This window comes from Apostichopus japonicus, chromosome 13 (assembly GCF_037975245.1).
Source record: "Apostichopus japonicus isolate 1M-3 chromosome 13, ASM3797524v1, whole genome shotgun sequence".
Lineage (NCBI taxonomy): Eukaryota > Metazoa > Echinodermata > Holothuroidea > Aspidochirotida > Stichopodidae > Apostichopus > Apostichopus japonicus.
The window spans coordinates 169507-195336 of record NC_092573.1 but is presented as its reverse complement, the minus strand read 5'-3'; the positions used below and the strand labels follow the sequence as shown (position 1 = coordinate 195336).

At 36.5% G+C, this 25830-nt stretch overlaps 2 protein-coding genes across 13 annotated transcripts in view; one reads left to right on the top strand and one right to left on the bottom strand.

Moving 5' to 3' along the window:
• Window positions 1–15777, top strand: part of LOC139978264 (ras GTPase-activating-like protein IQGAP1) — an 89981-nt gene extending 74204 nt beyond the window's left edge. For all 12 annotated transcript variants that reach the window (XM_071988299.1, XM_071988301.1, XM_071988293.1 and 9 more), the window contains 15 exons: window positions 1816–2040; window positions 2268–2408; window positions 2778–2862; window positions 3350–3514; window positions 4519–4586; window positions 5204–5336; window positions 8887–8989; window positions 9529–9670; window positions 10064–10151; window positions 10359–10459; window positions 11023–11137; window positions 11810–11970; window positions 12590–12703; window positions 13214–13322; window positions 13649–15777. In XM_071988299.1, coding sequence (XP_071844400.1) covers window positions 1816–2040; window positions 2268–2408; window positions 2778–2862; window positions 3350–3514; window positions 4519–4586; window positions 5204–5336; window positions 8887–8989; window positions 9529–9670; window positions 10064–10151; window positions 10359–10459; window positions 11023–11137; window positions 11810–11970; window positions 12590–12703; window positions 13214–13322; window positions 13649–13762 — 1864 coding nt within the window. In that variant the 3' untranslated portion in view covers window positions 13763–15777. The remainder of the gene's footprint in view (window positions 1–1815; window positions 2041–2267; window positions 2409–2777; window positions 2863–3349; window positions 3515–4518; window positions 4587–5203; window positions 5337–8886; window positions 8990–9528; window positions 9671–10063; window positions 10152–10358; window positions 10460–11022; window positions 11138–11809; window positions 11971–12589; window positions 12704–13213; window positions 13323–13648) is intronic.
• Window positions 15778–16719: 942 nt separating this feature from the next.
• LOC139978271 (large ribosomal subunit protein uL22-like) lies at window positions 16720–24826 on the bottom strand. The gene is made up of 7 exons (XM_071988310.1): window positions 24788–24826; window positions 23875–23922; window positions 21564–21604; window positions 20101–20235; window positions 18598–18696; window positions 17528–17624; window positions 16720–16901 (listed from the first exon to the last, which is right to left on the bottom strand). The coding sequence occupies exons 2-7, from the start codon at window positions 23912–23914 to the stop codon at window positions 16762–16764; spliced, it is 552 nt and encodes a 183-aa protein (XP_071844411.1). The 5' UTR covers window positions 23915–23922; window positions 24788–24826; the 3' UTR covers window positions 16720–16761.
• Between the last annotated feature and the right edge of the window lie 1004 nt (window positions 24827–25830).

Sequence of the window (25830 nt, the reverse complement as noted above, 5' to 3'; positions counted from 1 at the left end):
AATGATTGTATTACTTTATGATACTCTGATATTGGAGACCACTGTGTCATACCTAATACCATGTAATCATTTAAATATTTAAGAGAGCCAGAAGAAAGTATTGGTTGGAGCAAAGGGCCAGAGATAAATAAAAAATATCTTAGTATACCTAGGTAAACCAATGTTGTAAAGAAGGCCAGTAGTGCCTGTGCTCAATCCTAAGACCTTTAGGGTCTGTGTACCTGATTAGGCTGATTAGTGCAAAATTGTGGGCCCTTTTTTCCCCAGGATTTGCTTCCAAGGCGGCATATTGATAACCCCTGATCTAGACAGTCCTTAGCTAGATATCATTGGCACTTTCACCATTCTGATATCATGTCACTATTACCATAGCAACCATCAACATTACTTGATGCAACAAATAAACCTGGTTATCACTATGCAACATTGCATATAACCTACTTGATCTTTCTTGTCTTCTATCTCCTACAAACACAGCTTTGCTTTACATTATCCTTTCACCTTTTATCTCTGGAGACTTTCTAAATGTAACTAGCTTTCGTGTCAGATAATATCTGAGAGCTTTGGGGTTGTGAGGTAATATCTGCATAAAGAGTGAATAATTAGAAACTAAATCTGATGCAGGGTACCTCAGGATGAACCCCTCTTGACTGTGTTGAAAGGTATCTCATTGAAATTTTATCTGCAAGTGTGAGATATTAATAGTCATGGTCTACATGCTTGAAGAGATGCCAGCACCAGTGAGGGGAGGGGGGTGGGGGAGGGGACAAGTATGTCAGATGAGTAAGGCAGTTCACAACAATTTATAGTCAGTTAAAATTCCATGATAGACAGTTATAGGTGGGGTTAACTTGGTTAAGAACACTGCCCTCTTATATAGTACCTTCGCTGAGTTTCTTCCTTGTTTCTTGTTTAGCATTGCGTAGTCTTTCTCTGTAGATTAACAATTCTGGAAATGTTATCTTATTCAACGCTTTGGATATATCAAGTTCATCTCGTACAAAGCATCTGAAGAGCCATGTTCTTGTTATTGCACACACATGTTATACTCTATTCTATTGCACATAAGTAAATTAACAATGAAAGACTGATCGGAAGTTACTACAATGCTGAGATCATTCGCTGGGATCCCATTCTAGTCACCAGTTTCTTTGCTCTCATCAAATATTCAAATAAGTTTAAGCTGTATATGAACAGCGACCTGCACATGATTGAGGTGTGGGGAGGGGAGGATTGCAAACCACCCCCAACTGAATTAGGTAGGGGGAGGCATAAATGGGCTGTATTCAGATCAAAGAAGTTTTACAACTGGTTGTGGGGGGGGGGGGTGTTTCAGTGACTCTTGTTTTTTGTTCTAGTTTAGTTGAAATGCTCTGTTTGATTTATGGACCCCTGATTGTCTACTTGTGATTTTCTATGCTAGCATTGACAGGTAGTCATGCATAGTGTTCATGCAATCTGCATGTTTGCTTCTGATTGTATATTCTGTTTCTTTATTCATTTATGTTTTAATTTTTGTGAAATTAGGAAAGTTGTGAAACAAAAATGTTAGCTTTGGTAAACATGACAACATTGACCATTCTAACTTTAAAGCCTTGGAACTTTTCAAGTGTTAATGACTTTTGCTTCATTTTGCTAAACTTTTGTGGTTTTAACAAGAAGGTTGGTTTTGTCAATTCAAACCACTATAAAGGCCTGTATCATTTCACTTAAATCTCCACTTTTTAATGTTTTGTGAAAATTCTTTCTTTACTATAAGTGTTTTGAAATCTTTTTGACACATTGAATATTTTTTTCAAAATTCATCCTTGACAGTTCCAAGGTAGACAAGATGATGGAGATTGTGACAGGTAACCCGATGGTCATTAGAATGGTAGTCACTTTTAACAGAGGTCAGAAAGGTCAGAGTTCACTGAGAGACATCCTGCAGCCGTTGGTGACCATGGTAATGAATGACAAAACCCTGATCATCAACACAAATCCAGTCGATGTCTATAAAGCCTGGGTAAACCAAAAAGAATCAGAGACTGGAGAGACCAGGTGAGTTTGCAATCAAGTTATCCTGGCTATAAACATTGTCAAATAATTCTAATCAATGGTATTCTAATCAATGGTAGTTTGAGCAAACAGATACGTTGCAAGCGAGGTCACCTTAGCATTACTCAACTGTAACCAATGAAGTTTGGCAGGACGAGTAAGTTGCAAACAAGTTTACCCTGAATGTAATAAAGTCACTTCCTTCCCTTTTTTCCCCCTCCTTTTGACAGCAAACTGCCTTATGATGTCTCGACTGAGCAGGCCCTCAAGCAGGAGGAGGTTATATCCAAGATCAACGAATCTGCCAAGGTGCTTGAAACAGTGACGGAGAAGTTCCTGAATGCTATCATTTCGAGTGTAGATAAAATACCGTGAGTGTGGGACCGTGTTTGTTTCATGGTTTTAATAATACCAGTTTTTTTTTTTATCATGACTATAATATATAATTGGAATTAAAAGTCACTTAAGAACTATACCATAGTTTGGTGATGAAACATTTACTTGCAGTTGTGGATGTTACTAAAGAGTTAAGCTTCTTGATTCATAATATTTTAACATTAGAAACCTGTCAAAGTTCAGGTAGTTCCATAATCATAATCATAACTCTTGTGAAATAAATTTAAAAGAAAAAAGAAGAAGACCCCATGGGCCTTATACTTTTCAATGAAACAAGGAAGGTTTTGTTATATCATTTAGTTAGTGCCATATTCTTCTTAATCGGCCATATTTCTCTTTTGCAGTTTTGGAATCAGGTACATCGCTAAAGTCTTGAGGATCTCCCTGCAAGAACGGTTCCCTGACGAACCCGAGGAAGATATCATCAAGGTGAGGCTGCCCTCAACCTTGTCATGCCAAACTTTAATTGATAAGTTATGAATGATTCTGAATTGAAAAAACATTTCCTCTACCTTCTTTGAAAGGAATCTTGTAGTCTTAATTTAAGGAGGTAAAAAAAATTAAAATACAAGAAACCTAATCAATGGATGAAGTTGGGAAGTTTGAAACAAATTTTTGAATAGAAAAAGGAAATTTCGGGATGGAATTGAATAATATGAGCTAATGACCTCAGTAGTACAAGTTATGCGCTCTACCTATGTATCTCTCTGGCTCTGACTTGTGGTGTTCCCTACCTCCATATCAAATACACCAATGCAAGAATCTAAAATAAAACACTTTTGTGCCCATGTATTTGTGGGCTGGAGATATTATTATATAATACGACAACACCCCATCTGATTAACGTTAGTTCTGTCAGTGTAGAACCGAACATCCTAATTTATTTCTTGGCTGGGCAATCTTGATTTGTCCACAGATTGTCGGTAATCTAATCTACTACCGATACATGAACCCAGCCATCGTAGCGCCAGACGCATTTGACATCGTCGACATCAGCGTTGAGAAAGGAATGACCATTGAACAGAGGAGGAATCTTGGATCCATCACTAAAGTCCTTCAGACAATTGCTTCAGGCAAAGAGGTTAGTTCTGCTCTAAGTATGTAGTGTCACAGGTCTTTTGCTTGTTTTAAGCTCATTTGTTGCTGAAGTTGGGGAACTGTTTATGTGCTTGTGCTGAAGTGACACGGTATACATTTAGCCAATGGGATGGTGTGGATGTTATCCATAAGTTGTATGATGGGACTTGGATCCCACATGCCTATCTCTGGTTATTTTAATGGTTGGGAGTTTGATCCCATGTGACTATCTATAGTTATTTTAATGGATGGTACTTTGATCCCATGTTAGTATCTATGGTTAGTTTAAAGGATGGGATTTTGATCCCATGTGACTATCTCTGGTTATTTTAATGGATGGTACTTTGATCCCATGTTACTATCTATGGTTAGTTTAAAGGATGGTACTTTGATCCCATGTGACTATCTCTGGTTATTTTAATGGATGGTACTTTGATCCCATGTTACTATCTATGGTTAGTTTAAAGGATGGTACTTTGATCCCATGTGACTATCTCTGGTTATTTTAATGGATGGTACTTTGATCCCATGTGACTATCTCTGGTTATTTTAATGGATGGTACTTTGATCCCATGTGACTATCTCTGGTTATTTTAATGGATGGTACTTTGATCCCATGTTACTATCTCTGGTTATTTTAATGGATGGTACTTTGATCCCATGTTACTATCTATGGTTAGTTTAATGGATGGTACTTTGATCCCATGTTACTATCTCTGGTTATTTTAATGGATGGTACTTTGATCCCATGTTACTATCTATGGTTAGTTTAAAGGATGGTACTTTGATCCCATGTTACTATCTATAGTTATTTTAATGGATGGTACTTTGATCCCATGTGACTATCTATAGTTATTTTAATGGATGGTACTTTGATCCCATGTGACTATCTATGGTTAGTTTAAAGGATGGTACTTTGATCCCACATGCCTATCTCTGGTTCTTTTCACCTCTTGGATGTATTAGCATTCTCGTGCATAACATTTGTAATCTTTCCTTTTCTTTTAGTTCAAAGGTGAAAGTTCCCATCTGTCAGCTCTCAATGAGTTTGTGAGGAAGAGCTTTCCAAAGTTCAAGTAAGTAATGTTGGGTAAAAGAAAAATGTTGGTAAAAGGAAACATTGGAAAGAAAAAGACTCCTATGTTTTTGCACACTTCCCTCGTTGTTCTTCAAAACATACTAATCAAAAATATATAACCGATAACATAATATACAATTCTGCCTAATGTTAAGTGTAATTACACATGTAAACATTGCAGGAGGGGAATCCAGACAGGGTGAAACATTTGCCCTGTTTTAGTTTTCTCAGAATGTAATGTAATTGTTTAATACGTCATTACCTATTTAAATCAGCGGTATTGTATGTTGCTGTGATTTACTGATTCAAGTTTGGAATTTCTTCATTTTGTAGGAAAGACATTAAGCGTTATGATAATACATAAAGATCTCTATTTAGTGTCTGACATTGTTTTGGCTAATTGCCCTCTTAAAAAATCAACCATGCTCCTTGCCTTGTCATAGACTACAGTATCAACACTTTTACAGAGGCACTCCGTGTAGGTGCTGTCATAGTTTGCAGATTCTCCAAACTCCATCCCAGTCACATTAAAGTTAACACATTAAAGATAAATTAATAAGTGATAATTTCACTGGGCTTTCTAAAATTCTTTTCTAATTTTCCATTATATTTTAGGGAGTTCTGTATCAAAGTCTGTGAGGTGGATGATCCCGAGGACAGATTTGACATTGATGAATACAGTGACTTTGTCAACCCAACAAAACCAATCGTCTTTATGTCTGTATCTGAAATCATTGACACACATGCGGTAAGTTTGGAAAAGACACAGGTATTGTCATCTCTAGGTGAAACAATGGCGCTATCACCTCAGACTTTTTAAAAATTAAAGTCCCTGTGGGGCAGCAATTTTATGATGATATGCATGCTGGAAGACATGAGTTCAAACTTGGCCCCCTCATGACCAGCTCATCAAGAGATCAATAATCAGTAAACTATAATCACTAATCAATAGATCATCTCTCATGGTACTCTCAATAATGATCTGAGCTCATCAAGAGATCAATAATCAATAAACTATAATCAATAATCAATAGATCATCTCTCATGGTGCTCTCAATAATCTGAGCTCATCTAGAGATCAATAATCAATAAACTATAATCAATAATCAATAGATCATCTCTCATGGTACTCTCAATAATAATCTGAGCTCATCAAGAGATCCATGATCAGTAAACTATAATCAATAATCAATAGATCATCTCTCATGGTACTCTCAATAATGATCTGAGCTCATCAAGAGATCAATAATCAGTAAACTATAATCAATAGATCATCTCTCATGGTACTCTCAATAATGATCTGAGCTCATCAAGAGATCAATAATCAATAAACTATAATCAATAATCAATAGATCATCTCTCATGGTGCTCTCACTAATAATCTGAGTGCATCAAGAGATCAATTATCAATAAACTATAATCAATAATCAATAGATCATCTCTCATGGTGCTCTCAATAATGATCTGAGCTCATCAAGTGATCAATGATCAGTAAACTATAATCAATAATCAATAGATCATCTCTCATGGTGCTCTCAATAATGATCTGAGCTCATCAAGAGATCAATAATCAGTAAACTATAACAATAATCAATAGATCATCTCTCATGGTACTCTCAATAATGATCTGAGCTCATCAAGAGATCAATAATCAATAAACTATAATCAATAATCAATAGATCATCTCTCATGGTACTCTCAATAATGATCTGAGCTCATCAAGTGATCAATGATCAGAAAACTATAATCAATAATCAATAGATCATCTCTCATGGTACTCTCAATAATGATCTGAGCTCATCAAGAGATCAATAATCAATAAACTATAACAATAATCAATAGATCATCTCTCATGGTACTCTCAATAATGATCTGAGCTCATCAAGAGATCAATAAACTATAACAATAATCAATAGATCATCTCTCATGGTACTCTCAATAATGATCTGAGCTCATCAAGAGATCAATAATCAATAAACTATAACAATAATCAATAGATCATCTCTCATGGTGCTCTCAATAATGATCTGAGCTCATCAAGAGATCAATAATCAATAAACTATAACAATAAGCAATAGATCATCTCTCATGGTGCTCTCAATAATAATCTGAGTGCATCAAGAGATCAATTATCAATAAACTATAATCAATAATCAATAGATCATCTCTCATGGTACTCTCAATAATGATCTGAGCTCATCAAGAGATCAATAATCAATAAACTATAACAATAATCAATAGATCATCTCTCATGGTGCTCTCAATAATGATCTGAGCTCATCAAGAGATCAATAATCAATAAACTATAACAATAAGCAATAGATCATCTCTCATGGTGCTCTCAATAATAATCTGAGTGCATCAAGAGATCAAATATCAATAATCTATAATCAATAGATCATCTCTCATGGTACTCTCAATAATGATCTGAGTTCATCAAGAGATCAATAATCAGTAAACTATATCAATAATCAATAGATCATCTCTCATGGTGCTCTCAATAATCTGAGTGCATCTAGAGATCAATAATCAATATACTATAATCAATAATCAATAGATCATCTCTCATGGTGCTCTCACTAATAATCTGAGTGCATCAAGAGATCAATTATCAATAAACTATAATCAATAATCAATAGATCATCTCTCATGGTGCTCTCAATAATGATCTGAGCTCATCAAGTGATCAATGATCAGTAAACTATATCAATAATCAATAGATCATCTCTCATGGTGCTCTCAATAATCTGAGTGCATCTAGAGATCAATAATCAATATACTGTAATCAATAATCAATAGATCATCTCTCATGGTGCTCTCACTAATAATCTGAGTGCATCAAGAGATCAATTATCAATAAACTATAATCAATAATCAATAGATCATCTCTCATGGTGCTCTCAATAATGATCTGAGCTCATCAAGTGATCAATGATCAGTAAACTATAATCAATAATCAATAGATCATCTCTCATGGTGCTCTCAATAATGATCTGAGCTCATCAAGAGATCAATAATCAGTAAACTAAAATCAATAATCAATAGATCATCTCTCATGGTGCTCTCAATAATGATCTGAGCTCATCAAGAGATCAATAATCAATAAACTATAACAATAAGCAATAGATCATCTCTCATGGTGCTCTCAATAATAATCTGAGTGCATCAAGAGATCAAATATCAATAAACTATAATCAATAGATCATCTCTCATGGTACTCTCAATAATGATCTGAGCTCATCAAGAGATCAATAATCAGTAAACTATAATCAATAATCAATAGATCATCTCTCATGGTGCTCTCAATAATGATCTGAGCTCATCAAGAGATCAATAATCAATAAACTATAACAATAAGCAATAGATCATCTCTCATGGTGCTCTCAATAATAATCTGAGTGCATCAAGAGATCAAATATCAATAAACTATAATCAATAGATCATCTCTCATGGTACTCTCAATAATGATCTGAGCTCATCAAGAGATCAATAATCAGTAAACTATAATCAATAATCAATAGATCATCTCTCATGGTACTCTCAATAATGATCTGAGCTCATCAAGAGATCAATAATCAGTAAACTATAATCAATAGATCATCTCTCATGGTACTCTCAATAATGATCTGAGCTCATCAAGTGATCAATGATCAGTAAACTATAATTAATAATCAATAGATCATCTCTCATGGTACTCTCAATAATGATCTGAGCTCATCAAGAGATCAATAATCAATGAACTATAACAATAATCAATAGATCATCTCTTATGGTACTCTCAATAATGATCTGAGCTCATCAAGAGATCAATAATCAATAAACTATTACAATAATCAATAGATCATCTCTCATGGTACTCTCAATAATGATCTGAGTGCATCAAGAGATCAATAATCAATAAACTATAATCAATAATCAATAGATCATATCTCATGGTACTCTCAATAATGATCTGAGCTCATCAAGAGATCAATGATCAGTAAACTATTATCAATAATTGATAGATCATATGATTGTGGCTCCATCAATTTGACTACTCAAAATGATCCAGCTGTTACACTGTAAAACCAGTACAGAGTCATTTGTGTTCCACAAATTTCTTGCAATATTTTGTGGTTTCATATAGAAGCTACGCTTGACTCTTGTTATTCACAGCAGTAACAAGATTATATTTCCACGTACGGGATTTGTTCATTAAAGTTTGAGAATGATAACCACCAGAGTCGCAAATTCAACAAGATCCAGCTCAAAGTATCAGTTCTCCCATGTTTCATACATATCCTTATTTGTCTCTGCAGTTGTTGGTGGAGCACATTGATGCAGTCGCCACTGACCAGTCAGATCCATTACATGAACTCCTGGAAGATCTGGGAGATGTACCTGGGGTTGAAGATATGCTTGGTAGGTTTTCTTTGATAGCGATTGTCTTATTTTAAATTAGCCTTTAATATGGGGTTGCTACATTTGAGATAAATGTTAGTTTTATCTTCAAGAGTGTCCTGAGACATGGGTATATTAATTAATTTCGTCGGTAGGATTGGTTTTGATGAGATGGTACAGCCTGGTCCAGATTCATTTTATTGCTAAGATACGGCTGTCGGTATTCTTTGCCATCAACTGCATCAAATTTCGGTTCAGTTCATTTATTTATCAAACCAGTGGTGCAGTACAAGTAACATGTTGAAAAATAGAGTATATTAAAAGAATTAATATTAATAATAATAGAAAACAAGATTTATGAGAATGTTGAAACATAACTTTTTGTCTCTAAAATGAAAGGAAACCAGAGAGGATGTTTCTGCCTCGAGCCTTGCCCTCAGGTGTCTTCATCATTTATAAATGCACGTCTATGTAATTGATAGGTGAGCTGCAGATGTTCCTGTAGAACTGAGAAGATCTGTTTTAGAATTAGGTTCATCTGAGGTTTTCTCTTCTATTAGGTGAGGTCCAAGGAGATCCAAACAGCCCTGAAACACAGCAGATGATCTCAAATCTAGGTAAAACAGAAATATCATTCACCTTGACCAACAAGTTTGAAATCCAGGAAGATGACGACCAAGACAAAAAGAGATTATTCATCAAGTAAGTCAGCATATCACATCGAATATATATCACATTATAGTGATCCCTGGGTAGGGTGAGCAATGGAAAGCACACACATATCCCTTTAAAGGATCATTGATCAAGTAAGTCAGCATTTCACGTCCGTGGATAGGTTGGTTATATTAGTATATTAGTTGGTGTTTGTATCTGTTTGTTCTTAAGTGATTTTTCTCTACATTCATTTAAAATTATACATCCATATATTTTTATATATCTATAATAATTTACATCCATACTAAGTCAACTCATTTAAGATCACTCGACCGTTTAAACATCAGGTGTCATCTTGAATAATGGTAGATCTCCCATCAGATTTGTTTCAATTTCCAAAGAGAAAGTCATATGTTTTCGGTCATTGTCTTATGTTTATAGGACTAAGAGGCTCCTTGTCGATATTGTAAGAGTGCAGAGCGATGAATCGGTCTTGGCGATCTTGGATACTAAAGCCACACCCGAACAGGTAAAGAGTATTATCAATTTTACTTTTCTTTCCTCCTGCAACCTCCTCCGTCTTTGATCAGATCTGAACTGTCCTCTTATTACTTCTTGTCTAAGTTTTAGTATTGTAATATTGGAAAAAGATATATAATATGCCATGAATGTTTAGAAATTCAAAAAGGAGAAAAATTGATTTAACTTTGTCTACTTTCCTGTTTTGCCATATTAGGAGGCACTTCATGACGAGCTGTTGCAGGTCAGGTTAGACCTGAACACAAGCCAAGATACGACACTACTAGCAAGATCACAGTCGTCTGTTGAAGACACCAAGTAAGACACCAAGTAATCTCATCTCCTTGAGAGAAAAAACCAGTCGCAAAATGCTTTTATATTTACTGCAAACATCATTACGATCCTGGCCCTTGTTAGCCTTTGGAGAAGATCCTGCCAGGATCAAATCATCAGGCCCTCTAACTTTTATATATTAATTCCAACTCCTGTCTGGTCAGGGGTGGCCATTAAGCTAGCACATCATGGTTGACTAGTAACAACTACTGCTATTCCAACACGCCAATACAAAATGTATTTACTGTATTGTACTGTACTGTATTGTATTGTATTGCTGTCACAAGAGATATTAGTATCTTCGGAAAGCTTCATCGCAATTGCCAACAATTTGTCTAGCCCACGTGTAGAGAAAGGTGGTTATTTGCAATACGCAAAGATTTGTTGCTACTTCCATTTCTTTGCCAGGAGTCTTCTTGTCAGAGACTGTTAGGGGCCTTGTTTGCTGTATAGCTGAATTATCACAAATTTACATTCTGTGCAAACAAGTAAAAACTTCAATGTAATTTTCATTAAGTTTCTCTTTCGACTCTCATCTTCTCGTTCAGCCTTCCCATCGAGAGTAAGAAAGAAAAAGTGAAGAAGAATCTACCGGTTCTGGAGGAAGCTGAAATGGTTTCTAGTAAAGATGGTTACCAAGCTATTGTTAATGCCATTGCACAGGTAATTCATAGATATTGTTGGTTATCAAGGGTTGTAGTTAACAGACCATACCAGGGTGAGTGATTCATTCTCGACACTGAAAGCTGTACGAAGTATCCCTCGTAATTGTACAGGTTGATGATTTTGTCCCCAAATATGGCAAATAAGGGAAAGAATAATTGAAAGACAAAAAATATAGAACATTTCTCTTTCACTCATATTCTTACTTCTCACCTTAGCCTTATATTCGGCACGTCATGTTTTAAAGAAATTTTGAGAGGAGTATTTTCAAAGCTTTGAGAAATTTAGCAATTTGAAAAACAATGGGGAACAAATGCAGATAGTCTTTAAAACAAATGTACAAAGTGTCAACTTTTTTCAAACTTATTTCTCAATGACTGAAGAAACTGCAAATGATCGACCGCTATCAATCATTGGGTGAAAATATTGAAGAGATGGTCACAGCGAGAAATTTGTGTCACCATGAAATGTGTAGCTTTACGATACAAGTTGATGACACTCACTCACGAAATTATGAAAATTGTTTTACAAAGCATAGTGATGGGGACGATAATTCCTTTATAAGCGTTTCATGTTTCCGTTTGCACCCATGGATAAATGACACTTGACAAAGTGAAACCGAAGTAACCATCCCTTCTCATCATTGTCTCGATCTGTCTTTACATCATCCAGGACATAAAGAATCAGAGGCGATACAGACAGAGACGGAAGCAAGACATCATGAAGATGAAGAAGACATTGAATGGATTGGAGACCAAATCCAAATTCTACGGAGAACAGACAGACTACTACAGCACGTACATCAAGACCTGTCTGGAGAATCTGGCTGCCAAGTGAGTCTACCTTGTTATTCGTTGAACGATAGGATTATGCAACTGCTTGGAGATTATCTTCTTTAATCCTTCTTTAATACATAGGTAATGCCTGCTCACCACAGGCCTGTATATTTGAAACCGATGTGTAAAGGAACTTGAATTGAAGGTGTGTTTACCTTGAACCATGATGTGAGTGGCAGTGAGGTACTTGTGCTATACCAAGTGAATAGGGAAGGTAGCAGTGAGGTACTTGTGCTATACAAAGGGAACATGATGTAGGTAGCAGTGAGGTACTTGGGCCATATAAAATGAACATAATATAGGTAGCAGTGAGGTACTTGTGCCATACAAAGTGAACATGATTTAGGTAACAGTGAGGAACTACATCGGTATGAAATAATGAAATGCATTAGTTTTGTTCTCCTTCCCTCTCCTATTGTCATATTTTGTCATGGTTACGTTCATTTTTTTTCTCAGTTAAGCTTGCAGTTGGTGCTACTGAGTCAGTGTAATGTTATCACCTATAATAGCGTTGTGTGTGAAATGTCTTCATGTCTCAAAGGGAATTATGTTTCTTTACTTTGGTCCTGGTGTGGGATGTTTGTTTATGTTTCTGTTGCATCCTTGTTATCAACAGGCGACATTCCAAAGCTAAAGAATCCAAGGGTAAGAATGGTGTGAAGTACAATGCAGCCAAGCTTCATGAGAAGGGTGTCATCTTGGAAATCGAGGGCCTGAAGAGTCCATCAGAGTAAGTGATGTATTCTACATCCACCCTCCTATTACCCCCTCCCTTGGTCAATATGTGCAGCACACACCCACCCCCACCCCATGGACCATCAATATATCTAGAGAAAGTTGTAAATAGTAGTTAAAAAATTGGGCATTACAGCATCGACCGAGGAAAAGTCTCATTTAAAAACTTCTGTTCACTTTACATTGTCGCACAGTATACAGGAATACATCATTTGTGAGTTCGGAAATTGGACTTAACAGTATGGTACATAATATTCTGCTATAATATTAGTTATCTTAAAGTAACAGATTTCTTTTTGTAACAAACATCAAGAAAGATCGAACCTTCAGGCAATTATGAATAGTGACAGTAACTGATCTGGCGTCAATGCTGCGTGGAATATTGAGTTAAACTTTGGAAAATATTTCGATGTCGCTATTTAGTTCCAATGTAATAAATATGACTATTATCAAGTAAATTGTTTCACATCCTAATCCGTCTAAATCTCTTGGTTGGTTTTTACAGCTTTAAGAATGTCATGTTTGAGATCAACCCAAGTGACAAAGCAGGTGTATTTATTGTCGCTGCCAAGTTTCTGGGAGTCCGAATGGACTCGGTCGACCTGGTATTCCAGGTAAGTTTATTACTGCAAGAGACTAATTGTGTGACTCAGTTGCAATGTTATTTAAGCACATTACCCGATAAGGACAGGATCAAACAGAAACAATTCTGTAACAATCAATGACCGACCATATTGCCAACAAATTGCATTACTTGAATAGAACGTTAAAGGTGTTAAGCTAAAAACAAGCTGCAATATAATGTGATCATGCTACGGATAAAAATATTTCCAATTACACCCAAAAATTCTGTTCTGAAAGAGAAAATGAATATTTAAATCACTTTAGAGGAATATCGCTTCCATTCATTGATTGTTTTTTAATTCTTCTGTACCACCAGGACCTTCTCCAGTTACAGTACGAGGGCATCGCAGTAACAACGATGTTTGGAAGAGCTAAAATTAACGTCAATCTCCTTATTTACTTGTTAAACAAGAAATTCTACGGGAAATGAAGGTACTACTCCCCGGATCTCAAATTGCAAAATTCAGAGCAATTTCATTCCATTCTGATGATCACCAGTGGCTTTGACATTGAGGAAAAGCAAATTAATAATGAATTCCCAAAACAGGAAAAACAGCAGCTTACATTCCTGATCCAGTCTGATCCGTGATCCAGTAAATCTGCTTCTGAGGTTCCAAGCGTAGTTTTAAGGTTATTAATAGATTGCTATTAATAAATTCACAAGGAATTTTCATGATACTGGTAGGGAGTCAGCTGCTCTGACAAACCTGGCATTAGTGTGATGTCATGGACTAATTCTTGTAGGGTGCCCTCTATAACCATATGTGATGTGCTAATCGGAAGAGAGATCTTAAAGACGTATTTCTTTGTGGCCATTCCTTATGGCATTTCTCTTTAATATCCAACTTCAAACTTATTGAAACTTGAAAAACTACATACATACTTTCATTCTGTTCATGCCAGGAAGTTAATTAGTGAAGTGAACAGTTTGTTCAGTGTATTTGGTGGTTGCTTTCGGATCATTTGGGATGGACGTTACATTCTCTGTGGATAAATCATGACATTCAACTATTAATACCTAATCAAGGACAAGGGCTTGGTGGATAACTTTGTTCCTTAGCAACAATTATTAGTATGTTACAGGGCAACCCTGATTCATTCAAGACAGTGGCAATGCCTAGCTCCAGTAAGGTGGTTTGAAAGTACATCTTTGAATTACATTCATTTAATATTCTATATAGAACAAATTTTTGTATTTGTCATTGGTATTAAGTACATCAGAACCTAGAGTATCCATTGGTAATGATTCCATGCTTCCAACTCTTCACCTTTCAAATGCTTCTATACATATTATATAAAAAAAAAATGGTCATATCAGGGGGCCAGAATCATAAGACAATTTGATAAAAGCAAAAGTCAGTATTTTAAAGAAAATTATCTACAGATATGAAAGCATTCTACTTGATAAGAGACAGTCGTAGAAACAAAGTGCCTTATACCTCCTTTTGATAAAACTATTCATTTTGCAAATATCGGTTAACAAAAAGCAGCTTTGCCAAGTTTGAAAAATATGTATACTGGAGCTAAAAGAAGTAGAATATAGCTTAATTTGTTCACCAAGAAGAAAAGAAAACAAGAAATGTAGAAAGATCTCTCCTTAGACAGAAGAGTCTGTGGAGGTGAGGAATGTGTCCCACTTTATTGTGTAAGAAACGACTTAGTGGAATTGGCCACCATCGAGACCAATCATTATGTTTTATGCCTTGTGAATCCATTTCCTCTTTCTGTTGTGATCTTCTAAAACACGTAACAAGGGAGACCTTAAGAAAGAGGCTTTCAACAAAATGTTAGCAATGGATTGGAAATAGTTTCTCAAATGCTTTCTGAACATAATTCCTTTGCACCATCTTTTGTTGTTTTTGCCATTTTACTTTGATTATATGGTAACAAATGTTACAGTTCCTGGGATGAAATTTATTGTTAAGCTTGACAGAAAATTAAAACTATCATCACAAAAACACCTTTTGTCTTTGGCCATTAACTTTGTTACAACTTGGAATGAAGCTATCAAAAAATTGAATGCCTTCCATTAAAGTCAGTTGAAATTTCTGTGCGCTATGGATTCTCATTTGAAAATAGTATTTTTAATCACAAAACGTTACACAAACTATGCTTTTGTTTTTCTGCTTTTACACATGCTTTCATCTGTAATTGAAACCTCTGATGTTGCAATACATCTGAAGGTTGGATTAATTTGCTCCTATCAACGAAATTATTTTAAGGAATGAAGGTACAAGCCCCATATTTGAACCCTGAAACTTAGCCATCAATGAGTGAGGTTCTTTAGAGAAATAGCATTGTACAGGGAGCTTTTTTTCTGTTATCACATAACCATGTTTTAGCTCAAGTAGAGGATATACTATCATTTTTTATTTGGATACTTGTGCTTGATACATAATCATTTAATGTATGGTTTGCAAGTTAAATACATGTAGGGGAAACTTATCATATCTTATCTGAAATATTTCTTTGTGTCCTGTCTCACTCCCCATGTGAAAGTTGAGATCAACTTTGTTAAAGTCAAGATCAACAGGAAGCCATAGTTGATATATCCTGCTTGTAACAGTTGTAGGTTTGTAAGGTTCAAGTCAAGATCAACATGAAGCCATAGTTGATATATCCTGCTTGTAACAGTTGTAGGTATGTAAGGTTCAAGTCAAGATCAACAGGAAGCCATAGTTGATATATCCTGCTTGTAACAGTTGTAGGTATGTAAGGATACACAGGCTATTGCTACCAACAAGGATTTACAATTCCATTTGTAGGCGAGTTCCATTTGTAGGTGAAAACCCATTTGAGGTGAAAACCCATTGGTAATTTCCAAGCAAATTTTGAGGACCCCACACTAGCTGCTTTACCAATCAACATATCTTGAATTATTAACCAACACCAGCTTTGAAGCAGCAAAATTGAAGGTCTGTTTAACTTCAAGTCACAAAACTTTCCTTCATGGACCCTGGGTATGCTTTTGTAATACGTTCTCGTCTTGAATAGTCGACTTCCTACTATGAAATAGTACATTCCATAAACAATCAGGGTACTTCGTTGTCACTGCATAAATGCAAAGTAGTAATGTGATCTTACCCGGAGTTAACCACGCTTAAAACACGTCTAGACATAACTGTGTTTTGAATGACCTTAACCCTACTAATGGTTGTGTCAACCATTGGTCAACCTAGTCCACCCATCCAGCACCTCCAACAGCTTTTGTTAAGTGTGAAAACTTTCCCCCTTGACTTCCTGCTAGTGAATTCAAAGTATTTTTTATGTCGTGTTAAGGTCAACCAAGTCGAGAGTACATTGCAGCTGTGCTGGCCACCATATCTTTTGATAACAAAACTTGTTTCAATACACATAACACAAATAGATTAAAATGAAGGCAGCAAGTCTTTTTCATTGATTTTATTTCACAACCCAATAGACAGTCCATTAATCTCTCTGCATCATCTTTTGTTTGGCCATCTTCTTCTTGGAAAGCTTCTTCTTCTTCTCCTGCTCCTCTGGTTTAGGCACCACCTGTTCCCTCTCTGAGAGGACCACCTCAATGTGGCAAGGAGAACTCATGTACGCTGTAAAGAAGATGCAGGGATGTGAAATGGGCTTGTGAAATGTATACAACTATGAAGGGCAGCTCACTGCTAAAACATTCAGACTGCTGAAAGGCAGCACATCTTAATTTCTGACAATGAAATAGTATTTGGTAGCTAGCAACATGTACTTGTCATCTTTTCAATACATTCATCCATGCATGAGTGTGATTTTCTTGTCATCCTATTTAGTATTCTACCTGATACTAAGATGAATTCACCTCTGTGCAGCCTAACAAGAAGGGAATTTATTCCTAGAGACATTGACAAGTATGATACAATGATGACATCCTAAATAATCAGTGAATAAAACCATCAGTGTTGATGGAAAAAGATGCTGCTTTACAAAGGCTACACAGTACACTACAAAATCTTGTCCTTTAACTGCAAATGTGAGCAAAGAAACGAGTTGATTAGGTAATCAAGTTTTGGTTGTTTTACCAAACCTACTCAATTACTGAAAATGTGAACACAATAGTAAAGAAAAACACAATCCTTAATTTTTGTAAGCCTGTTAACATTATGAAATTTCCATATGATTCTTACAAATTCAAACAGCAAGGAACATTTCCAAACTGCTGCTGAAGATGGAGTAGTGTGTCACTTACGATTAATCCTTCCATGAGCCCTGTAAGTCCTTCTCCTCATCTTGGGGGCAGGGTTCACTTGAATGTGGTCAATGACCAAGGAGTCAGTGTCCAAACCCTAAAAAAATCATAAATAAATCAATAAAGACTTTAAATTGAAAATATCGCAGTAGAGCAAAGGCTTCTGACCCGTTTTAAAATTTCTGCCAGGTAGATGGTGTGAACGGTGCTAACACGGAATATTTAGTGTTCCTATTTTTGTGTGCCAGAATTGAAGGTTCTGAAGTCAGTCGTCTCTCATAAAATAGTTTGTTACATTTATCCTCAAACTGATACACATCTTTGCACCTGTACAGCAACTTAACAATTTGGGGATGCAGTACCGGATAAATTATACAGGTTCATACACTTGGTTATCTATAGTTCGTGGATCAGTTGTATGGAGATGCTTCTCTCCTCCACTGTTTAAAACTACTTTGCAGTAAAATGATCCAGGGTAGGTTCACAACTTTCAGTATTTGTTTAGTTAAGCCCCCAAGAGATGTTAAAGATCATCGGTAATATCTTTGTTCCAAATATACTCTGAATTTAACTAATGTTCCTTCCTTTTCATACATCAAAATGCATACTGACAACCATCCCAAAGGAATTCCCATCTCGGAGAGGTTCAACAGAGAGGTTTAACACTATGAAATGTTTGGGATTAAGCTGAGGTTACTTCTGAGAGTATTTTCCAACTTATAGCACACCTTCTTTTTTAGCAGAACTAGTGCGATAAACTAATAACATGTCATTGGAGGCCACACTGTAGTCTGCTGGTTGACATTAAAATGTAATACATAACAGAGTGGGTTATATTAGTGTCTATTATGCAAATAAATGGTTACAGTACCTCAGTATCTTTCTTGCCTCATTGATGATTCTAACGACACCATCTCAACAAAGTTATGAAGTAAAAGATAACTTTTGAGCATTCAAAAAGTAGCAGTTGGTGAAATTTGGGGTCAGCTAAGGTCAGTAACTCTGCATTCTTGTTGACGGATATTTTGTCCGATACCATTCTCCTTTTATAGAAATGTGTTAAGTCTTACCTTGAACTCAGCATTACTTTCTGCATTCTTAAGAAGCTGCAGGAGAAACTGAGCGCTCTTCTTGGGCCATCGACCTTGAGTATGTCCCCACTGCTTGGCCTGTTATGATGGAAAAACAATGGATTGTCACCTATGCACCGCAAAACACAAAATAATTACTTTGCAAAATAATCATTTTTCACTGATGTAATGGGGACCTTTACATAATTTGAAGTCACTGCTTAGCTGTGATGAAGACACTTGATCACACATAACGTACATAAAATAACCATCCAGTCACACAATTGAATTATTTTAATGAAAAACAAGGACAATTTGACATTTGTGGTTATGTTCATGTGTGACATCACAAATTATTGCACAATGTACTTATCTGAGCAAAATGAAAACATTTCAAACTTTCATGTCTCAGCAACATAACAGGGGGAGGTTGGTCAATATGTTTCGTTTCACAAGCCCTGTCATTTACTTTGTTTTCATAATTCTCATCCTTCCCAACCCTTTAACTTTTGATGTATTAAAATTTGTTGAAAGATTCAAAAGTAGTTTCCTACAGGTTCTAATATTTACTCCATACTTTTGTTAAAAATTGAATAAGGTGAAAGAGTAATGGCCTAAATGATGGGCAGCTGAAGGAAAATGTTGACATCATTCAACATCATTTCTGGATGCAATAGTGATTGCCTTAAATATGTTTTGAAGTTTGGATTCACCTGAACAATCATTCTTAAGTCTTTGTTTTTTTGTGATAAATTACTGCTGATCATCTTTGAAAAATGTGTGATAGGGTGCGACTACATCAGAGGAATTGCAGAAAGAATGTTGAATGTTACAATCAAACTGGAGAAGAAACAGAAACGTTTGGCTAGCAGAGGATTCAAGCCAGTGACCTTTGTTGGTGACAATCCTGATACAGCCAGTTGTTTGCTGGGGTGCTAGAAAAAACCACAGTACCTTACACAATGTGTAACTGGCCATCACATCCCAATTATTTTCAATACAACCCAGAGTGTGACTGGGAAGATGTCAGCCAAGGGCTGGATAACTCAATTAGCAGAGCATTGGGCTTTTAACCCTCAGGTCACTGTGTCCAATCTCTTGATTGTGATTGGATTTTAACAGGTAGAGGCTGATCTGTTGGTTGATTGTGATACAGAGACTGGTACACGGAACCCCACGGTTCTACTTTCTACTGCTCTACCCGTCAGGACCTACCTGAGCACACCTTCCTACTGAACACTTTCCTAGTAGTTTCTACTTTCTACTGCTCTACCCGTCAGGACCTACCTGAGCACACCTTCCTACTGAACACTTTCCTAGTAGTTTCTACTTTCTACTGCTCTACCCGTCAGGACCTACCTGAGCACACCTTCCTACTGAACACCTTCCTAGTAGTTTCTACTTTCTACTGCTCTACCCGTCAGGACCTACCTGAGCACACCTTCCTACTGAACACCTTCCTAGTAGTTTCTACTTTCTACTGCTCTACCCGTCAGGACCTACCTGAGCACACCTTCCGACTGCACCATTGAAGCGTCGGAATGGAACGCACTGCTTGTGGTTGATCACATCGTTCAAGAACTTGGTAGCTTTACGGATGTGCATGCGACGAATGCAGGCTGCAGTTTCTCTGGTATTCTATAGTGGAAAATAAATAGGAATATATCCCTAAGAAAGTTATTACTCTCCTAAGGGGATATCTCTCCAACTTAAATAATGTTGACAACACACCTTAAACAACAACTGGCTAACAACTAAGTGTACTATAGAAGAGTTGTTAAATAAATAAGATCTCTGGAATAACAATTTTTTTTTACAAACAAACAACGAAGAGCTAATAACATGTTAACTGATGTAGTCTCATGAAGAAACTTGGTATTGGTGTATTGTAACTATAAGAGCTGTACTATCTCAGAATGGGTCTATTAATTTAATTTGACAAGCTGTCGAAATACACTTTCATGGTACAGAGTTGAAACAATTTCTGTTACTTTTTACAGCACATTCCATTCTAGGGCTGTACCGATTAAACGGTTAACCGACCAAACGGTCGGCTAATGGTCCGCCGCACATCGTTAAGTTTAACCGGTTTTTGTAATGCCAATTACTCAGTCGCCATGGCGCATCTTTAGATCATATTGTTCCCAAAATAACCCCAACAGTTGCTTACCGAAAATAATCTAACAATGGCAAAAATGATCATGCATCCATACAAAAGGTTTTGAAGACGGGCTGTACGATTGAAGGGATTACCAAGCAGGGGTCGCATTAGCCGCGGGATTGCATGATCACAGCAATTCGATTTCAAGGGATTTCCCCCATTAGATTTCAGCTCTCAAGTTGAATTAAACAGACTTCAGTGCTGAACATTAAATCCTCACAAATCTCCGACCACATGGTAGCCTAGCATCGCAATAAGTCAACATGGAAATCTAGCCTAACCATCTGTTTATTTGCTCAAATTTGTGTCGCAGTTAGCTGGTCCTAAAAATATTCTCCAAAACTGTTGTTATGCTGCTATCTTCGACCACATGGTAGCAGAATGTAGTATTATACATACACTGTTATTGTGGTGATGGATTTGAAGGTTTTAACTTTGATTACTTTTCACTGGTATAGTTTTTTCATTTTTTGGTGATGAGTCATAAAATACACGACTAAACGTTAAACTAACAGTAACCCTTTCAAAGCTTTCTAATGATGTCGGAGGGAGACGAAAGGTTGTTGAAGGGATAAAAGTTGTCACGTACAGTAGTAATACTATTAGGCCTGTAACTATCATACAATGCCCACGTTATGGGCTACACAATTTACGGAGAAATATTTTTTGGGTTATGCTTAAACGTTAACCGTTCGGATAACCTGTCAAATAACCGGGACGACACAGCAGGGCTATTCCATTCAACAACAATAGAACAGTAAGTTTACTGATAACAAGCAACGAAGAGAGAACAGAAATACTGTACCTTGAAATGCACCCTCCAGTAAGGTCCCCGGGCTTTGCAAGCTGTACAAAAATGAAAAGGATAAACATGTCTTGCAACAAAATGGTTGGAAGGTTGGAAGAAACAACTGATAAAGCCTGTTTCTAAAGCAAGCATCACTGATTGATGCAAAGCCCACAACTTTCATAATTATTGTAGATTCAGCCTGGTCTACATTCAACTTACGTTCCTGTTGTTGACCCATTTTGTGCAAGGATGAACACTAAACAGTGATGGTAATAAAGAAAGAACTAATAACCTTAGAGAAGCTGGTGAAAAGCATAATATTGTTAGCAAAAAAGTATAACAAGCTGCTGCACTAAACATCAAATTATAAACAAAAAAAAGGCAATTCACTATATAGACAATTAATTTCCAGGACTGTTTAACACGCTATCCTATTCACTGCTTAACATGGTGGGTGTGGTGAGACAACAAAAACAACAGCCTATAGTATAAACTTACAAAATTTAATTTTATTCATTTTGCTTTAGCATTTGTACATTCTCAACTATTGGTTTCAACTCATGTACCAAGTAGGCTTGCACGGTAAACCGGTTTTAGTACCGAAACCGGTTTTTTCCAACCGAATTTCGGTACTATTTTTTATTTTAAGAAAACCGAAAAACCGAAAAAACCGAAATGTGAATTGCAAATACTGGAAAAAACAAAGTTTGTTGACTTTGGTTTCTCCTATTTACTGTTCTTTTTGCAATATGAAAGTAAATTGCAACAAGAGAAAGCTTTTCTGAAAGACGACATTGTCAGCTACGATCGGCACACGCCATAACCAGTGCTTGAGGGTGGATAGCTAGGCCTAACATTGGGCTATGCAGCCCTTATATGCGTGCATCAGTTAGGTACCTTGTAGTAACTGACCTTGGTGGCCAACGTTAGTAGTTGTGAGAAGTACACACTCAAATGACGAGATGCAGTTCATATCCGACGTGTTTGTCCTCTTTGTTTTGTTCTTATTATTCAACTTCGATTTAATAGTAGAGGATATGGAGAAAATCTTTTCAAACACATTGATCACAGTTCGTGTTCAAAAAATGAACGTTAAAACTTGAAAGGTACATTGCGCAATCCACAATACCATACGACATGTACAGTCGCAGGAGGGGGGGCTCTGGGAGTTTAACAACTAAGATGCAACAAGTAACATTAGAACAATGAACAATCACAGGGGGGGCTCTGAGTTTAACAAGTAAGATGCAACAAGTAACTTTAGAACAATCACGGGGGGGGGGGCTCTGAGTTTAACAACTAAGATGCAACAAGTAACATTAGAACAATCACAGTCCATTATTGACAAGAGACACCTGGCGTCAGGCTTGAGTCAAGGAATATTAAAGGAGTAAAAATGTTGCATACATGGCTGGAAATTACAGATGCTGCTGTTGGGACAATTCTCCTTTGTACGCTAATAGATTTTATTTTCTTTGTAAGTTTCCTTTAAACATTTCTTCTTATCAGTTATCAGACAAGGCGTCTCTCAGTTGGTTTTTCGTTTGCGTTGAAGTCTTGAAGAACACATGTTTCCAACTTAAACGTTAACAATTTATATTCTTTGCCGACCTAATCCCCGCTTTTGCCAGGGATATTTTTCAACTTGTACTTGAAAGTGTAGACGGTATATTCTCTTCACTCCTTGAAGAGAAATTTATTTTACCGCCAAGATACCACCCGCGAACATGGCTAGATGGCCGAGCGTAATACGCTCGGCCCTCATCTCCGAAAATATAACATATAATATAACATTTAACATGAATGTGATATTTTTTTTTCTGAACACGAAATTGAACTTCGTGAGGTACAGTAAACACAAGACAAGCGATACGTGTACGTGATGTTAAAACTTTAAGAAAAAATTTTACTAACACATATCTTTTCGACATATTTACTTCAGTTTAGTTAACGTGGGTTATAAAATGAGAGTCATGAAGGCAGTAACATTTCTTGAATTTATTCTTCTTATTTTTAACCCTTCACTGCAAACGAACAGATTTGAACACGCTGTTGGTAAAGCTTCAAAAATACGCATCTTAGCGATCGAGATTTGGATGTTTTCAATGCAATTTGGGAGGGGGAAAAAACCGGTTTTTGAGCCAGATTCGGTTTTTTGCTAGAGAAAAACCGGTTGTAAGTTTTCACGAAACCGTGCAAGCTTAGTACCAAGGAATTTATCTTACTTCAAAGTTTTGGTACATGTACAGTTAGACAGACAAGTCATTCTGTAACATTAGAGTTGAATGTGTAAAAATTAGGAACTAATATTCAACTTAGGACTTACTCTTTGCCGGGTTTTCTGGTTCATATGAGTAGCGGACCATTGTGGATTCTGTAATGAAATTGTGAACAAAACAATGTTGTCAGGAAAATTGTTCTTTTAATTTAATGTCTGATGTCATATAGCACCTCATTTAATCACATCAGCAGTCCTTTGAGAAAATTATGTTATCAATACTTCAATGTACTTGAGTAAATTTTGTCATTGATCAAGTTTAGCCAGTAAGTTTTCACCATCTTCATAACATTAAACTGTTTCTACTCTGAACTAACTGCCCTGCTATTTATTACAGGGTATTTAATATATCCTGATAGCTTGGTTTTGATGTATTTAATTGTCTCATATATATAACTGCCAACTGGTTGAAAGTGCGGCTGATACTTGTGAAGTTGAAACTAAGTTAGTCACGAGGGTTGTCATATTCAGCAATAGTACTACTGTAGTGTAGGATAGGAATAGGATGGCTGTATTATGAATACGATTAAAAAAAATCTTTTGTATCCTACCGCGCGTACGTAAATATTAAAATGGCTTAAAACTCGTGAATGGATGAGGGTCAAATATTAAAATTTACATAGTCGATACGATTCAAGTTGATTGTGTTCAGCAGTAATCACTCGGTTGGTTAACATACACACAGTACGAGAATGACACTTATGTGTAGAGGTATAGGCTATAGCGTTTGCAGGCATTCAGTGCTATATTATTGAAGCCTACCAAGCTTACCGTGTCACATCATTCCCGCAGGTAATAATTGACGAATATATATTATTTCTTAACAGAAAACGGGGTAAAGGAGACTAAAAGTAATTGAAAAAAAAACCTCTTTATATCACTGTTGTCTTTTATATTAGATCTAGGACAGGGGAGGCGATTTTTAAAGATTGATCGTAGCTCTCTGAGTACTGTGTATTACCTGCTTTTAGGCCCACGAATAAAAGGACGTACCGACAATTTGCAGCGTAAATGTTATGGAACGCCAACTTTGCAGTTAATTGAGATTTAGGAAAGAGTGGGCTTTAGGCGAACAACTTGATTCACCACAAAGCTTTCGAATGTGTCCTGGAGTGGCGATTTGAGGGTCGTCGGTTTCACAGCGAGGGCTAGGGTACTTCCTCTTTACCTCATCTAAACTGCACTTGGCGCAAATGTTACATTAGAGAAAATGCACCATAGATCTGGCGTAGAAGCTGGGCCGTTACTGTGTCAACTAGAAAAAAAGTAGTTGTAAGTAAAACAGATTACGGCATAGGTATGTTGGTCTATGGTTGGTATTCATTGAATGATTCATGCTAAAACATGACTGACAGTTTGATTCATTGACTCAATTTTCGAGAAAGAATACCTTGGGACCCTCTGTGCGCATGTGAACCTTGGTTCCATGAACGGCTTGAGCCGCCTACTGCTATGCCTCTTATTGTATCCATAGACAGTGGCGTGCCCAAGGGGGCGGGATGAGGTAGGTACATGGTCCCACATCTCCGATTCCTTTTTTGATAACCTCAAACAAAGTATTTATTACTATATTTTTATTTTTAATTTTTATTCTGCGGGAGGACCACCTAACCCTCTACATAGGAGACGACTTTCATGACTTCAGGACAACATCCTCTCCACCATATATATATATATAGTGGAAGGGTTTTTATAAAACCCTCATTCGCTTCTGGTCCTCACATGAAGTTTAATAAACTTAAGCTTTAATTTATTATTACTTTTAAGCAAAACCTTTAGTTTAGAGCTACTTATAAAATCCTAAATTGTAGTCTAAATATACCTCACAATGCACCATTTGGCTTTTAAATTTAAAAAAAAGGGGGTGGGAGTACCCTTTATATATGCATCCCAAGGGATTTGGCTCCGATGACCCCACGACAGTGACCCTCCTTTATGAAATACTTCATTCAATTCTGGCCCTCCCATAGAGATTCGGTCCCTACCTAAATCAGTTGGGGAATT

What these genes read in the sequence shown, in the direction of transcription:
- LOC139978271 (XM_071988310.1), bottom strand. Translation starts at nt 23,914, where the DNA reads ATGGTCCGCTACTCATATGAACCAGAAAACCCGGCAAAGA. An exon ending in CAGTCGGAAGGTGTGCTCAG is followed by an intron (nt 18,697 to 20,100) that starts GTAGGTCCTGAC and finishes CCATCATAACAG; the next exon opens with GCCAAGCAGTGGGGACATAC. An exon ending in GGCTCATGGAAGGATTAATC is followed by an intron (nt 16,902 to 17,527) that starts GTAAGTGACACA and finishes TCTTCTTTACAG; the next exon opens with CGTACATGAGTTCTCCTTGC.